Source organism: Simochromis diagramma, unplaced genomic scaffold (assembly GCF_900408965.1).
Source record: "Simochromis diagramma unplaced genomic scaffold, fSimDia1.1 OVJJ01000304.1, whole genome shotgun sequence".
Classification (NCBI taxonomy): Eukaryota; Metazoa; Chordata; class Actinopteri; order Cichliformes; family Cichlidae; genus Simochromis; species Simochromis diagramma.
This window is the reverse complement of record NW_024387030.1, coordinates 14,656,577-14,671,608: the sequence shown is the minus strand read 5'-3', so window position 1 is coordinate 14,671,608 and position 15,032 is coordinate 14,656,577. Positions and strand designations below refer to the sequence as shown.

General features: G+C 40.3%; 1 protein-coding gene across 6 annotated transcripts in view; it reads right to left on the bottom strand.

The window, feature by feature from the left end:
- Positions 1-11,200, bottom strand: part of esrrb (estrogen-related receptor beta) — a 41,250-nt gene extending 30,050 nt beyond the window's left edge. Inside the window, exons 1-2 of one of the 6 annotated variants that reach the window (XM_040042612.1) lie at positions 11,035-11,200; positions 3,944-4,012 (exon numbers count right to left, since the gene is read on the bottom strand). Coding sequence is in view for 3 of the 6 variants with exons in the window: in XM_040042608.1 (XP_039898542.1) it covers positions 3,944-4,012; positions 7,547-7,596 (119 nt within the window). In the remaining 3 variants the exon portion in view is untranslated. Of the gene's footprint in view, positions 1-3,943; positions 4,013-7,546; positions 7,857-11,034 lie in introns of those variants that run through there. The other 5 variants (XM_040042608.1, XM_040042609.1, XM_040042611.1 and 2 more) reach the window with 5 other exon arrangements.
- Between the last annotated feature and the right edge of the window lie 3,832 nt (positions 11,201-15,032).

Below are 15,032 nucleotides of genomic sequence, written 5' to 3'. Positions count from 1 at the left end.
ATTTGGGATCAAATTTCTAATTCTGCCTTTTCATTACCAAAGATTACTTTTCATTACATCCATTATGTGGCACAGTCATGGTATAATTTAGCAACATGAATTTACAATGGCTCTTGATAACTACAAAAAGTAATTATGGTGCATGGCAAAAAAAAAAAAATTAGCCTTGGGGCCTAGAAAACTTGGGGTTAGGTGATGACATCGGACACAACCCTGTGTTGTGTGATATGTTACCGATACACAGGCAACAATATCACAGTACGTTCTCCTGCGATACTGTGACATGGAGGTTTCTCCCCTTTACTACAGACGGTTTAACTAAACCGTTTCTTTGTCATGTGATGGTTTTAAAAATGTGAACATTTATTAAAACTGCTTAATTAAATTTGGCTGTAAAACTCAAATAACAGCACGGTGCAAATAAATGCACTAACAACGAGTCGTTTTTTCTAAAATTGTAAAGATAATGTATTATTCTCAGGAATGCATTATAGTGATATATTATGCAAATCCTCATGAACAGTGCGATTCAATACAATCTGAACTTTAACACTTTTTCTTAAAACAACTGCACGTTCAGTTTTGCACGATAAAAGCCGACTGCTAAAGTTTTGCTTAACTGCAACAAATCCAGTAAAAAGCCAACAGATATCAACCACAGCACGCTCCATGAGGAGGGAGGTGGGATTATAAAATTTGAATAATGAAGAAAAGAAAAAAGTTTGCGCATAACTAAAAGTCATGCATTGCAGTTCAGAGAGCATTCAGAGATATTTGTGGAGCAAACCAAGAGAGAAAACAGGGCTAATTTTCACAGAGAGTTGCAAGCTGTGCTGGATGATTTTTTTTTATTGTTTGTGTGTCTAAGTGTGTGTGTGCCTGTGTGTGTCACAAACAGAAAGAAATATTTTTATAAAGGGTTAAGGCTATTTAACACAGTGCAATGTAAATCACAGGTTTAGACACAGTCACTGTGCGTAGAGGGGGACGGAGGCATAGAGCCATGCATGAAATTACTTCATTAATCTTCTTCTGATAGGCCGTCCTTGTTTAGGAGGAAACTCTACCTGCCTAAAACAAAGAGCCAATCCTGCCTCCACCACAAATTATCCCCTTTATCAGAAGAGGACACAAATATAAACAGACACACACACACACGCGTACATACACAAATGCTAGAGCAAAATTAACAGGTCAAAAATCGGAGGTTTATCAGGTGTTTCAGACGTGACGGCGTTTGCAGAGGCTCACGGTCAGTGAGCAATCACAGCGCGGCGCGCGATACGACATCTGTGAGTTAAAGATGTAACTTGATTCCTCGCGTTTACAGCGTTGTTCGAGGCACACAATTCAGACGACTCCAAAACGAATCGCTGTTACTCAGAAACACCATTGTTATGACTGTCACACGCCACAGCAGTCGACACAGTCACAGCAATAGCCTCTAGCTTTTTACAGGCTCATCTCTACCAGCTGCCACACATTCTCCATAAATAGTGCTGGTAATAAAAAGGCGGGTGGGCCTAACTGATTTATATGGTTGTGTCCACCACCACACCATTCAGGAATAATTAAACTTTGGGGATATTTCCTGAATTAATGCATCTCCTTCAGGGGTGGGGAGGTGGGGGGGTTGACATCTAAACGTGCGACGCGGTTTTTACCAACGTCTCGCGTCACAGGATGTAGTGGGAGAGGGGGCCTCTCAACATTTCGACAAGCAGCCACTCAGCGTGTGAACGTTTGATTGTACTTAAGGATGCAAGGGCGGTCTCTTAAGGTGACGTTTTAATGTGCACATGTTTTGTGACCAACAGGCAAACACTCATATAAGCACACGGTCGTATAAACTGAAGGCAGATGCAGAGGCATACACACACACACACTTTTACACTAACAAATCTGTCAGTTATCAGATTTAATTATTATATGACAAGAAAAGTTGTAAAAAAATGTTAACCTCTAATAAAAACTGCCCTTGATGACAGTAAGGGTGAACAGCCTGATTTTCAGATTGAGTTATAATTTAATTTTCCCTTTGCTTCCATATTTGTGTCACTGAAAAGTTTGGCGAGCAGACAAGAATTTGGTTATTTGGAAACCGAGCACAAAAATTAGAAGCTTGTTCTGATTTATAGAGTATACTGTATTTATCATTTATAATGACTCCACATTTAAAAAAACTGAAGTCTAAACAACACCAAAGACTCCAATGTGTAAAATGTTCTTACATTTAAGACTTTCACGAACTCTTATTTGACAAAGACATTCAAATATTTTTGCGCTGCTTTTTAATTTATTTATTTTTTACATGAATTAAAATCTCAAACAAAAGTTGCTTTTATTTTTCTAATAGCAGGGTCCAAATATGTAAGCACAGAGACACTGACCGGCGTTTTGCACACTGTTCTGTTACTGGGTGATTATTGGTTACATCTAATTGCCCAGGGCAAATCTGGGATAAGCAATAGTAGTGCTCTCTCTCTCTCTCTCTCTCGTAGACACACCCGTAAGACAGCCTCTGTACACGCAGCATGTTTTCAGTTTAACAATTTCAGCAGTTCATGAAGCTGAGCCCTACAGCTTTCTTTAAGGCTGCGCTCTGCGTGTTTCAGCACATGAACCTGAAACATTCGAACAGCTCTCCAAAAAGCGATGACAAAAAAAACGTTATTCCTCTAAAAGCTGTAATGGGTGGAAGGCTCACGCAGACCATGCATAGAAGACCTGGTGAAGCTGTCAGTAGGAATCAGAGCTGCTTCAGTGATGGACGCTTCCAATATTGATTTCATAAATAAACAAAGCTAAGCATCGATCTTAATGTTATTTTGCATTTCAATTACTGCTCCGAAACATAACCTTCAAACAACTGACCGCTCAATACTAATAGCCTTCGATGATAAACACCCATATCGTTACCCACCTTACGTCATGTCATTTTTTAACTAAGTGTGAATTACTGAACCTGGAGTCGCACAATGTGACTGCAATCAAATAGAAAGAAAAATGTTTGCACAAAAAATGTTAAACTTTGTAATCACGGCTGATTTTGCTTTTAATCTTCACCGTGTGGTGTTTTCTTGTAATGCAACACTCAACAGCTCATGCTAACGGCTCTTTTCTTGACCGTGGTGTATTTCCCAATTTCCGCTTTCTATTGTAGGTGTGTGTATGTGACTGTATGTATGTGTGTGTGTGTGAGGATGTATGCATGCATGGATGTGTGTAAATGAAGAGGAGCCCTTCAGTGTTGGAGCAACAGGAAGAAGTGCTGACGCACTGTGTCAGTGATAGCACTCTGCTGCCACAAGGGCATGAGAGCCCACATAGGCTAGCATTATCCTTCTAGACTAATGGGCCTGGTTATTTTTAAACAGATTCTCACACTGCGGTGGAGGTGTCCAAGGTTACCATGGATGAGAAATCAGGAGGGACGCATGCAGTGACATTTGGTGATATCTGTGCAGGTGGATGTTATAAAATAGCCAAAGAGGTATTGTAAGTAATCATGAAGAGATGTAAAGGCCAAATATCAAATAGGCTCTCAAGAGAGAGCATGTTATTATGAAAGCATGATCTTCCAAAACTGACCAATACTAAAAAGAAACATTCAGAATCTGGTCTTTAGTAAGTTTTAGAGTAAAGAAATACAGAAAAAGAACCAGCCTGGATCCTGAAACCTTCTCTTGTCCTTTTATTTTATCAGTTAATGACCTGGGAAATAAAGCAACACAAGAAGGTGCTTGATTTGGCAGCTCCTTAAAAGCCAGCCTCAGCACTAACAACTATGAACCCAAATACCTCTGAAGCTACAGAATTGAGACTATCTAGACATTGCCAACACACTCTGCATCACCATTTGGCCTGGAGAGAGACAACATGCTCCCCCCGCTCAGCTTGAGCTGAGTGACATATTTACAGTGAAAGTAATGATACTAGATACCAGAAATGAGAGGGCTCCAGCGTGGCCAGTGGACTCAGGAATCTCTCTAATGAATTGGACAACAAAGCCCTGTTGGTACAAGGAAGAAGTATTTAGAATTTGGCAAAAATCTGAGCTTAAGCACATTAGGTTTCTCTTTAAAAGGCACACATCCCAAAAAACCTCCTAACATTTGCTCTGGGAGATGAGGAAAGTAAGAGCAGGACAGGTGGGTTGCCTGGGCTCCATGCTGCAGCTACAGAGGCCACCGGCTCCTGGCTCATAGCGGGGTGGCAATTCTCGGCCAGGAGCTTCTTCTGGTAATGTATTCTGAAACCAAATTACCGTAAGCTGATCCCATCTGGATAGCGTCTGTGCACGGCTGCTTTGGTTACCCACCACTGCCTCTAGCCTGTGATAGCATCTCCATGAAGACAGCAAAAATCTGATTAACCCTATAACAATGAAACACTTGGTCAAAGAGCAAGGAGCTTTTAACTTAAGATACACTAATGCAATTCCCTCGCCTTGTTTTCTGAAACCTAATAAGAATCAAGTGGACGGACTGCTAGAGATGGGTGTTTGCAGGCTTTAATGCAGCAAGCTGGGAATGAAGTCAAATAAATTGAAATCTAATTCATCACTGTGTGTTAACTTCTTTCTGCTTCTCTGAAAATACATTAAAAAGCTCTTATTTCATGAAGGGAAATTGGATAGCCTAGTTAGTTTATTGCAGTGCCTCTGCCAGGGCTTAAGGGAAGCCTGGGTGTTGATGGAACATTTAGAAGCAGAGAGAAGTCACATCTCAATTCGCTGCCACTCAAATATTGTGTTTTCTAACAAGCACTGAAAAACTCACACTTGCAATCCTCAACCAGAGCTGGTTTCTTAAGAGAGTGCAACAGCCAGTGCAACACAAGTGAATGCAGAGAATCTAATTCCACTACACGATAAAAAACACTTGGATTTAAACAACTGAAGCAAAACTGAAAAACGGGGCGAATGTAATGGGAACATAAAACATTATTAGAACAAGTTGCAATAACGGCGACGTTTCTTTTCAATTGATTTCCAACATTAAAGAAACAAGAGAAGCATCTCTCTGTTTAAAAGATAAAAACTCTCCTTCCAGCTAATTCCCAGGCAGTATTGATGCCTTCGGTTCAGTATAGGTACTACAGTGATACGGCACTACACTGTTGTGCTAATAACATAGAGCACATACGTTCTACTAATCCTCTCACTTAAGCATCGCGGCCGCATCCAGCGCTCAGTAAGAGGCTGCAAATACCAGTGCATAATTAGCAGAGAGCTACTGCTGAGCCAAAATTACCAGCAGCACACAAGCATGTGCTGAAAAGAGCCCACAAATTAACTGTTTTGGGGGATTGATATACGTTCACATTACTGCTGAGCATTCCTTCATTAAGATATTTTAGGTTTACTGATTGCCATTTCAAAAGAAATGTAAAAAGTTACTAATATGTTAAACACCTGTTCACAGCTGAGCTTTGAAAGAGCAGATTTTCTGCTCACCGTCAAGTACAAATATAATTATTTATATTCAGCATAATCACTAAATTATATTTAATGTTTCCTATTATTTTAGACAGATTTTAAATCAGCACAACATAACTACATCTCTGATAATAAACAAACATAAATATACTTCACTCTTTAAGTGTTACTAAAAAATATCCCAGCACAGCTACATAAACTTCGTCTTTCACACCTGAAAAATGGAAAAACAAATACTAGATTATGTGTAATTTCTTTAAGAAATACAATGAAAAAAAATCTGAATTCTGACACCTGAAAGATCAAACTGATTTAAACTAAAAGACTTACTAAGCAATTACTTTTCGACATAATTGAAACTGTCCTAAAATTTAAATGTTTAATGTTTCACCTTGTGCAGTTCATATAGTTCAATTTCTGCTGAAAACTGGATTTTACAGGAAACCATTAATGAATCCATTAAAAAATGAAAACTTAAATATGTGATTACATACTGGTGTAAATATGTAAAGCTCTTCTAAAATAAATAAAAATTGCAGTGGTTTTCTTTTCCTAATTAGGAAATACAGACAAAAGAATACAAAAAAGACATTATGACTTGAGCTCATCGTACCTGACATGCAATAGAAATGTTCACTTTTTTAGGGTTTGTTTAATTTAAATTTAATTTTAAGATGTATCAAAGAATGAAACTACACAAAATACATCTTAAGGGAAAAAAACAGAGATGATTCCATTTATTCCTTATTATTCATAAGTATCCTAGAATAACTTTGAATTTGCAGTGATTAAAGCTCAAACTAAAAAAGTCAAAAAAGTAAGAAACACCAAGAGAATTGAGCTCTAACTGTTTTCTGTTAATGATTTTCACATTTTTTAAAATCTAATTAATTAAAAAAACTACAAATCTTAATTATGGTAAAACTGAATAATATGAGAACAACACTAACAAGAAAAAATTATTTACCAAAAATATTAAATTATTATAAAACACTGTCTAATTTGGGAAAAGCTCCTGAAATTTCTTTAAACTTCTACATAATAACCCTTATAATTATTATCATTTACAAAATATATGATTTATAACCTGCTTAAATGAATAACACAAAACTTTAGAACAGCCAAATGTCTTAGAGGCTGGTTTTCATACTATATCTGTTATTGGTTGTTGTGAGATATATTTGTACCATAATGATAAAACTGCTTCTAAAAAAGAATAATAATAATTACAAAGAAAACTGGTGATACAAAAAATACCTTAACTAAAGGTAATTTGTTTTGTTTTAAATGTAAGATACTGGTTGATTTAAAAAGTTTGGTGAAGGCACTGTAAGCCCAGACTGTCCCAGCAGCCAGGAGCTGTCGAGACAGCAGCTTGCCCGGCACGCCGCTGACTGGGACAGACCTGCCGCCTGACTGAGGTTACAGGGTCCTTTCATTCGTCTTGCCTGGCTACAAATATATATTACAGCGTGTAATTTATCCTCTCCAGTTCTACGGATTCACGTTAATCTCTCCTCTTTATAATATCATTCTCAGTCTGCCTGGGTGGCCGGATCTAGGGACAAAGCCATCAGCAAACAAGCTCCTAACCAAACTGGACAGGCACCCCCCAAATTCTATAGAGTAAAAAAAAAAGGAAAGAAAAAAGGAAAACACACACACACACACACACACACACACACACACTGCTTCAAAGGGCCAAGTTAAATCAATCAGCCATGCTCTGAAAGATATTTATAAAACATACATCATGATGTGCCACACACCCATACACGCATTTACACAGTTGCACCTGCTCTGCTGCTCAATCCTGTCAAGTCCAACGATATTTAAAATCCCTCAAAACAACGAACGGGGAAAAAGTGCAGGTAAGGAGTTTGAGTTGGCGTTAAGAGGCTATACAAAAAGAACAGCCAGGAATTAGAAAGTCAAAAGTTCAGCGCCTCGACTAGTAGAAAAGTAAAAGAAGAGGAGGTAAAGAGCAGATTATATTTTTTTAAATAGAAGAAAAATGAAAGGAAAATACAGGAAAAAGCAAAGGGATCAACGGCAGAGGTTAAAAAAGAAATAAAAGGGGGAAAACAGAGAAACAAGTGCACCTACTGGTTATGATAGCTGAGAGGGTCTGGAAGACAAAGTTCTGAAATGTCCATCAGTCCAGTTTTAGCATTCCAGGAATGAGAGGAAGAGGAAAGAGAAAACAATTGAGACCCGCTTCTTTCCCAAATGATAGCAAAGCACCCTCAGAGACAACGCTGCCGAAAACCCCCTCCAGCACCGCTTCCCCCCAGCCTGCACAGGTATGTTGGACTCTGATGGATTGAGTGGGCGTGTGTGTGCCTGAGCATGTGTGTTGTGTATGCGCGTGTGTTTATGTATATATGAGTGGGAGAGAGAGAAAGAGTGTGTCTGAGTGTATGTGTGAGAGGCAGAGAGGGAAAGAGAGAGAGTGAAGGGGGGAGGGACAGATCGACAGGAGAGGTAAAAAGGGGGTGGGGGGGTGAGAGAAAGCTAGAGAGAGAGCGAGAGAGACAGAGAAGCGCAGGCAGCAGCGGGATGAGCGCTAAGATGGAGAGAGCATGAGAGTGCGAGCAAGAGGAATGACTCTTTCCATGGTCGGGATAGGGCTCTTTAAGACTCAAGGGCTTGATGAATATGGAACAGCTGCTGTTGGCTGGCTCCGAGGGGCAGGACTTAAAGCGACAGAGGGGGCCGGCGGTGCACTGGGGGAGGAGGGATCCAAACGCTCGCTCACACTCTCCGCTATGCACAACAGGCATGGCTCACACGGACATAGACAAAACAAGCTATCGCATGAACAACAGCGATCTGGCGGTCAACACACAAAGTTTCCATCTCATGATATGACAGAGATGGGTGCTAGAAAGTTAAATAAATAAGATGATAAAGAGAAGTAAGGGGTTTTAAGTATCAGGGGAAGCTCCTAGTGTTCATAAAGCAAAAATAAATCAGAGTTTCAATACTTGCTGTTCTGAATTGAGTGGTTTTTTTTAACAATATAAAGCAAGGTATCTTTAAATGTGACATTTTACCTGCTGTATCTCTTTAGTTTTCTGTGTTATATCCAACCGTGCTGGGGTTAATTTGAAGTGGTGTCATAAAGCAACCACACATGAACACTGAACTTAACCAAGCAACACACACACCTCAGAGGTATGACTGCACGGCAGTACTAAGCCTGCTGTCACACACTTCAAGTTTTTTTAAGATCAAAATGATACCTGCACTGTTACACAACACATGATAAAGTCAGATCTGACGCCAGCCGAGAGCAACACTATAGAAGTTCCAGCGGGCAGTCGAGTGCATCCGCAGCACTTCGCTTTCAAAAAGCAATAGCTTTCAAACCGCGCTGAGGACAGTAAATGTATTTATTGAGCGGTGTCATTAGCTCCATTCGCGGGTGTTACATGTGAGGGACCATTGTGAACCTTTCACCACCTGTGAGAGATGATCTCAAGCCATAACTCATATTCTCGAAGCCCATCATCTTCTAAAGCAGCAGAAAATCCAGCTCTGTCTCTTCTAACCCCAGCTTTCTAAGCGCCTATGCTTCGCTGTTGATCAAGCTCAGTAAGAATGCAGAGAATGCAGATACCATTTCACAGTCAGTGAGGGTCTCCATGTTACTGTATCCCCACATTATAAGAACAGAGCTTACCATGGCATCTTGACACTTGGTTGAATTGAACTGAGAAGAAACAGCAGCTTGCCCATTTCACACACAAAAAAAAAAACCTCACAAGGTGGCTGATAAGAGCCTTCAGACTCTTTAATAAAAAAGTAAAGTTTGAGTGAGTGAGGAAGCGAGGAGGAGTGATCTAGCGACAGATTCATGCAAAAAAGGGTGTGTTGTGTCGTTTTGCAGCTCTTCAGTTTCCTCTTCCGAACAGGAACAGCACAACCCCCCCCCCCTCCGGAGAGGAATCCGGTTCCATTCATCGGCTCACGTTTCTATAATCAATGCAAAAACATCACGCAATCCCTATTGATCATCACAGGCCTATTGATGTGCAGCAATGGTGCCTCTAAGGTGGCATCACATCACACAGCATCTGCTCCCTTTTTTGTGACAAAACAAAATGACTAAATAAATGAAAATCCAATCAAGGTCGATGCCAAATCAAACACCTGTCAGTTTAATTTACTTAATTCAGGAATAAAATCAAAATTACAGTTCTTGGGCTTCAATACGAGCTGAATATTGAATAATAAGGAAGACAAGGCATGGTTATACATCCAGCCAATTTCAGGTTGTTGGTTGTTGTTCAAGTTGTCTGGTAAATGATGTAAAATATTTTTAAATAGTGCAACAGCTACAAAAAAATTATTGTTTTGTGTTAAATGCGCTGAACAGGGCATACGTTACAGTAGCAGTGATGTTAGGAGATCATATTATTACCAAACAGTCTCATGACAGACTGGTTTCTAACTTTTTAACAGTGATAACTGCCGTCATTTGACGAATCACATTTCTGCATATTTCCTATAGGCCTCCCGGGACTTGACATCATACATACTTTTGTCATGCAGTGTGAGCCATGAAAGCCATGCTGCTGTTATCGCTGCTTCTTATCAGCTCTGTTATGAAAAAAAAAATCACAGCTTGTGGCAGCTGTTTGACAGAAAGGGATCTGATTCAAATAAATAATAGACCTGTTGTAGGCAAACACTCAATCACACTTGAACGGGGCTGAAGTTGAGTGACTAAAATTTTTCTTTTCCCTTTTTCGGGTTCTTTTTTGTTTTTTAAATTGAGATTCCTGTTTGCATTCTTCAAGTCTGCTCCCCTCACACCTGCCTGTTTGTTGGTTCACATGTTGGTTGTTACATGTTGTTACATGTTACATTGTTGGTTACATGTATGCAAGTGAAACAGTAATTAAGGTGTGTTGAAAGTCACTTCAGGTGAGAAAGGCAAAGAACCTCTACACAACCATTAAAGACTTGGTACTATTTGCATTGAAAGTCTCGACAATGACAAAATTACACCTGTTTGTGTCATAAAACGCCACACACAAACACACATACACTAATAGCACTGAAAGCAAATTACAAAGTTCTGACAACACTGAGGCAACCTGAAGAATCAGTGTGCTTCAACAAGTATGGCATTAACTCTCTAAATGTCAAGTTAATTTTATTATTAAAAAACAAATGATATTAAAGTCTGTTTATGTAAACAAGTGTGGGATAATGAGCAGAAAAGCTTTAAAACAACTTAATGTCCTTAAAAAGACTGCTATAAAGTCGTCGTATTTTTTCCTTCCTCGGAAACTAAACCTGACAATAGGCCTCACTAGTTTTTACCCTATGCCAGGCACACAGAATTAATCACATAAATGTCGTAATTGATATGATTTATATGACCAGTGAAAAAGGTGGTGTTGCACGTGCACTGCACATGCTTTAATAGTAAGAGCTAAACTGCCCGCACGCTGACGTTATTCAAGCTAAAAGATAAGTAAACTAGTATAACATTTTTAAACCTATTAAATCAAACCCCTTAAAATCACGTGTGTTGGATGTGTAATTGGAAGATAAATACGGTTGATGAACGTGCCGTGTACCTTACTCGGACAAGTCATGTCACATCCCCGGGCTGAGCACCGCGCACTGTAGAGGTGGCGTCTCCAGGTTGTAGTGGTGTTGGTGGTGGTAGTGTGGCTCTGTGTGTCTGAGCGCCGCGTTTAACTGTCACACAACGGCAGCCGCACTATCCACTCCTCCTCCGGCGCGCGCCCTGTGGCTAAACCAAACACCTCCACCGGCAGGCAGCAGGACCCGGCGAGCGGGGTCAAATGTGATTCAAACGCGGGGGGGAGGGAGTAGAGAGGGGGGGGCTCTGCTGTGCTACGAAGAAAAACAAAACTTACAGCTGATTCACCCACTTTTTCTTTTAGGTCCTGTATAAAAAAATAACACATTTTATTCATCCTGTTTTTTTTATTTTAAGACTGTGAATTCCTATACCCCCCCCCCCCCCCCTAAAAAAAGGTAAGACACCTCAGTGCTCAGTTTCGGAAACAGATGCTTCCTATGCACCTCTGTATGCTTGTACAGCTGTTTCGAGCTAACTAGGTTTTTAGAGGCTCTAATTTAAGTTAATTTTGCCTCTCTGGTCAACCCTAGCCCTCCTTCGGAATTCGGTGGGTAGCCTAGCAGAAAAAACTCCAGGTGAAAAGGCTGCACGCCGTGGCAGTCGGTTGGTTTCCACTGGTAATGAATAAATAACGGGACAAAAGCAGCGTCGCGTCTGTCGCACATATCACAGCTGCTGTATCAGGTAACCCAGGCGTCCACAAATTACACAAACTTGATTTGGCTTTTCAGCAGAATTACACACTTATTAGTGTGAACGCACTTACTGTAATTTGTTATGGAGCTTTCTGTAGGTGAATCAGCTGCACACCACAGCACTGAATGAACCCACGTGGACATATTTGGCCTTATTTTGACATTCACTGTAAGCCTCCTTCAAAAATTCGTTTTCCCTGGCGTTACACCTGACTTTTCACCCCTTCAATCCTTACACGTGTGCTACATGTAATACAGAGATTTCCATTTCCCTTCTATATTTTCTGTCAATTGTTTTCCTCTCATTTTGCATTCTCCATCGCTGACTGACTGCCTCAGCAGCAGACGAGAGGAGAAAGCTATCTGACAGCAGCAACCAACTCTATCATCTCCACTAGAGGGAGGGCTATCTCACAACAAGGCCACCAAGGAGCTGCATCTGAGGTTTCCTTATTTATTTATTTATTTCTCCCAGGTTGATAGTGTAATTCATAAACTGAATGAATGACAGTCAGGACAGTGCCAGCAACTGGGAGCACAATGGAGACTGGAGTGCATTTGCCTCTGAGTACAAAAACCTATCCATTACAAACGTGTAATTATTGTCCCTAATAGATTAATTCATGCTGAAAGATAGAAATGGGTTCCAGGCTATTGATGTAATCATTTCACTGAGGAAATTAAGTGACATTAAAAGAATGATATTGTCACCGTGAAAGTATCATTGATTCTTTTCGAATGCAATTAACTGTATTTGAAAATGAGACCTGCACATTGAGCTGTGCAAGGAGCACTGAGGATCACTTCATTTGTGAGAGATATAAAGACCAAATTATCCCATCAAAGAGAAAATCTATAAATGTAATGGCACTGCGCTTCAGCACTAAGGAATGACAACAGCGGTCCTGTTCAGTTCCCAGTGTGTTAACTAGAGGTGAACGGCTCACAGATAGATTATCCACACTGTGCAGTAAAGGGAAATATCAGGCAACGGGTCACGTGCAAATTAATATTATTATTTTTGTCCGACTAACATAAACAGTCGCTGGCTAACAGTTGGAGCTTCATCTTGTATCACGGGACGGTGCTTTTGTTAGATGAAACAACCATGAAAAATATAGTGAAAATTGCTATTTTAAATATCATGCGGGGAAAATAATTGGAGGATTAATCAGGAATGAAAAGCTGCAGCCAGAGTTCAAACGGACCCTGAAACCAGCGCTGGTGGTCTGTGCAGTGCTTTCTCTTGTATCCTCGCTCGCCTGTTTCTTTGATGGCTAAATGACCAGAGCACTGGAGTTGATCCACGGCACGGCTCGAGCTCAAACACTTTTTATATTTGAAAGAATGAAAGCTCACACGCATCTTTCCTCATTCCCGTTTTTGATGCCACAGGTTTGGAGTCAATGTCACCACTTATGACCTCATTCAAGTTTGAACTGTGAATAAAATGCAGAACAGAATAATATACAGACCTTACAGTTGATTGTAAGGTCTGTATACTACACTTGTAGTTTTTTAAAATAAAATATGTTTTTTTTTTTATCAGCAATCCATTTTAAAATAAATAAAAAATTGAGAGAGGGGCACGTCTGGCCCTGTGTTCCCCTGTTGTAACACCTATTTTGAATGTACACTGTAAGCACTGACATGTACCAAATGCTTTCAACGGCTGACACGTCTCCACTGAATGCCACTGAATGCAGAAGAGAACCGTGCTGCTGTAATACATAACATGGAGATTATGGTTAGACATTATTTTGCTGAAATCAGCAAGAAAAAGATGCCGTCTGGATGGCAGCTGATAGCTCAGATTTAATGGCGCCCTCTCATATGTGCAACTTAGTCATGCAGTGTACACTTTGTTTGTTTTTTTTGGCTTTCATCAGACCACAAAGCTCTCCGCTACACCTCAGGCCCATCTGAAATGAGCCTGGTAGCATTTTAACTTGCATTTGTGTATGCAGTGATGGATTGGTTTTTGGAAGTGTTCCATTCAGTGATTTCCACTAAAGAGAGCACAGCCGCTGTGTATTCGTTTTGATTTCTTCTTCGGATTTCTTTAGATTCTGCGAATCTTTTATGATATTATGTGCAGAAGATAATGTAATCCTCAGAAATGTTAATCTTAAATTGTTGAACTATTTGACCACACAGTATTTCACAGTATTGTCCTATCTTTACTTCTGAAAGACTCAGAATTGCAAATCTGTGGGTTTTGTTTTTATTTATGTTTTACACAGTTGATCAGCTTTTCTTTTTCTTTTTTCTTTTTTTTGAGGGGGGGGGGGCAGTTATGCATACAGTTGGCTTTCAGTGTATGATTTTTGTGACACCAGTTTTGCGTGTGTTGTTTTCGTTGTGGAGGGAGTTTTGATGAATTCCAACAAAAGCATGTTTGTGCAGCGGTTGCTGGTCCACACAGCTCGCTAACTCAATTACACTGTTGGTAATCCAGTGAAAAGACAGAGAGGCAGACAGCAGAGAGAGAGAAAAACATGAACCGTATCAGACACAAGCACTGATATGATGTCCAAGCATCAGAGGGATCGCGCATCAATCTCCAGTCCCGGTCAAAAATGCTGCATAATTCAAGTCCAAACATTTTTCTTTGCGAGATTCAAACCAAATCAGGGGGGTCCTGAGCCGCTCTCCCTCCACCTGCTGTCAGCCACCCTCCATCCTACCCTTCCCTAAATTTCATTTAGAAGACATCTTTCTCCCTTTCCCCCCTCGCTCTCATGCTCTCCACATTGCTGCCTCTCCTCTCTCTTTGAATTCAGTGTGCTGTAGCCCTTAGACTTACTTGCTTAACAAATATGGACAGGGGACCTAAGTGGTTTTAGAAATCTTCGAATGGACTTTGGAGTGCCTGTGCTGTGTTGGGTGGCAACAGTTTCTCTCTCTCTGCCTCATCCATATGTGTGTGAGTGTGTGCAATTGTTTATCTGTCTGTGTGTTTATGTTTTTTCTGCGTGTGTGTGTGTGTGTGTATGCATGTATATAGCTTCCCCAAGCTCTCACTGACTCCCAGGCTGGGAGATGGTAGCGCTGGGTGGAGCGGCAGTCTGGAAATGAGATAAGGATGTCTGATTCATAGGATCTGACAGGAAATCTATATTCTGCAATGTTTATAATCCAGCCATTACTACACAGCCGAATGAAAGAACAATAATCCAATCATTTACTCCATATTTACCTGAGGCAGATTCTCGGCTTTAAAGGCAAAGTGCATCACGCGGTGGCGGAGGCTGTAAAACGACTGATATGG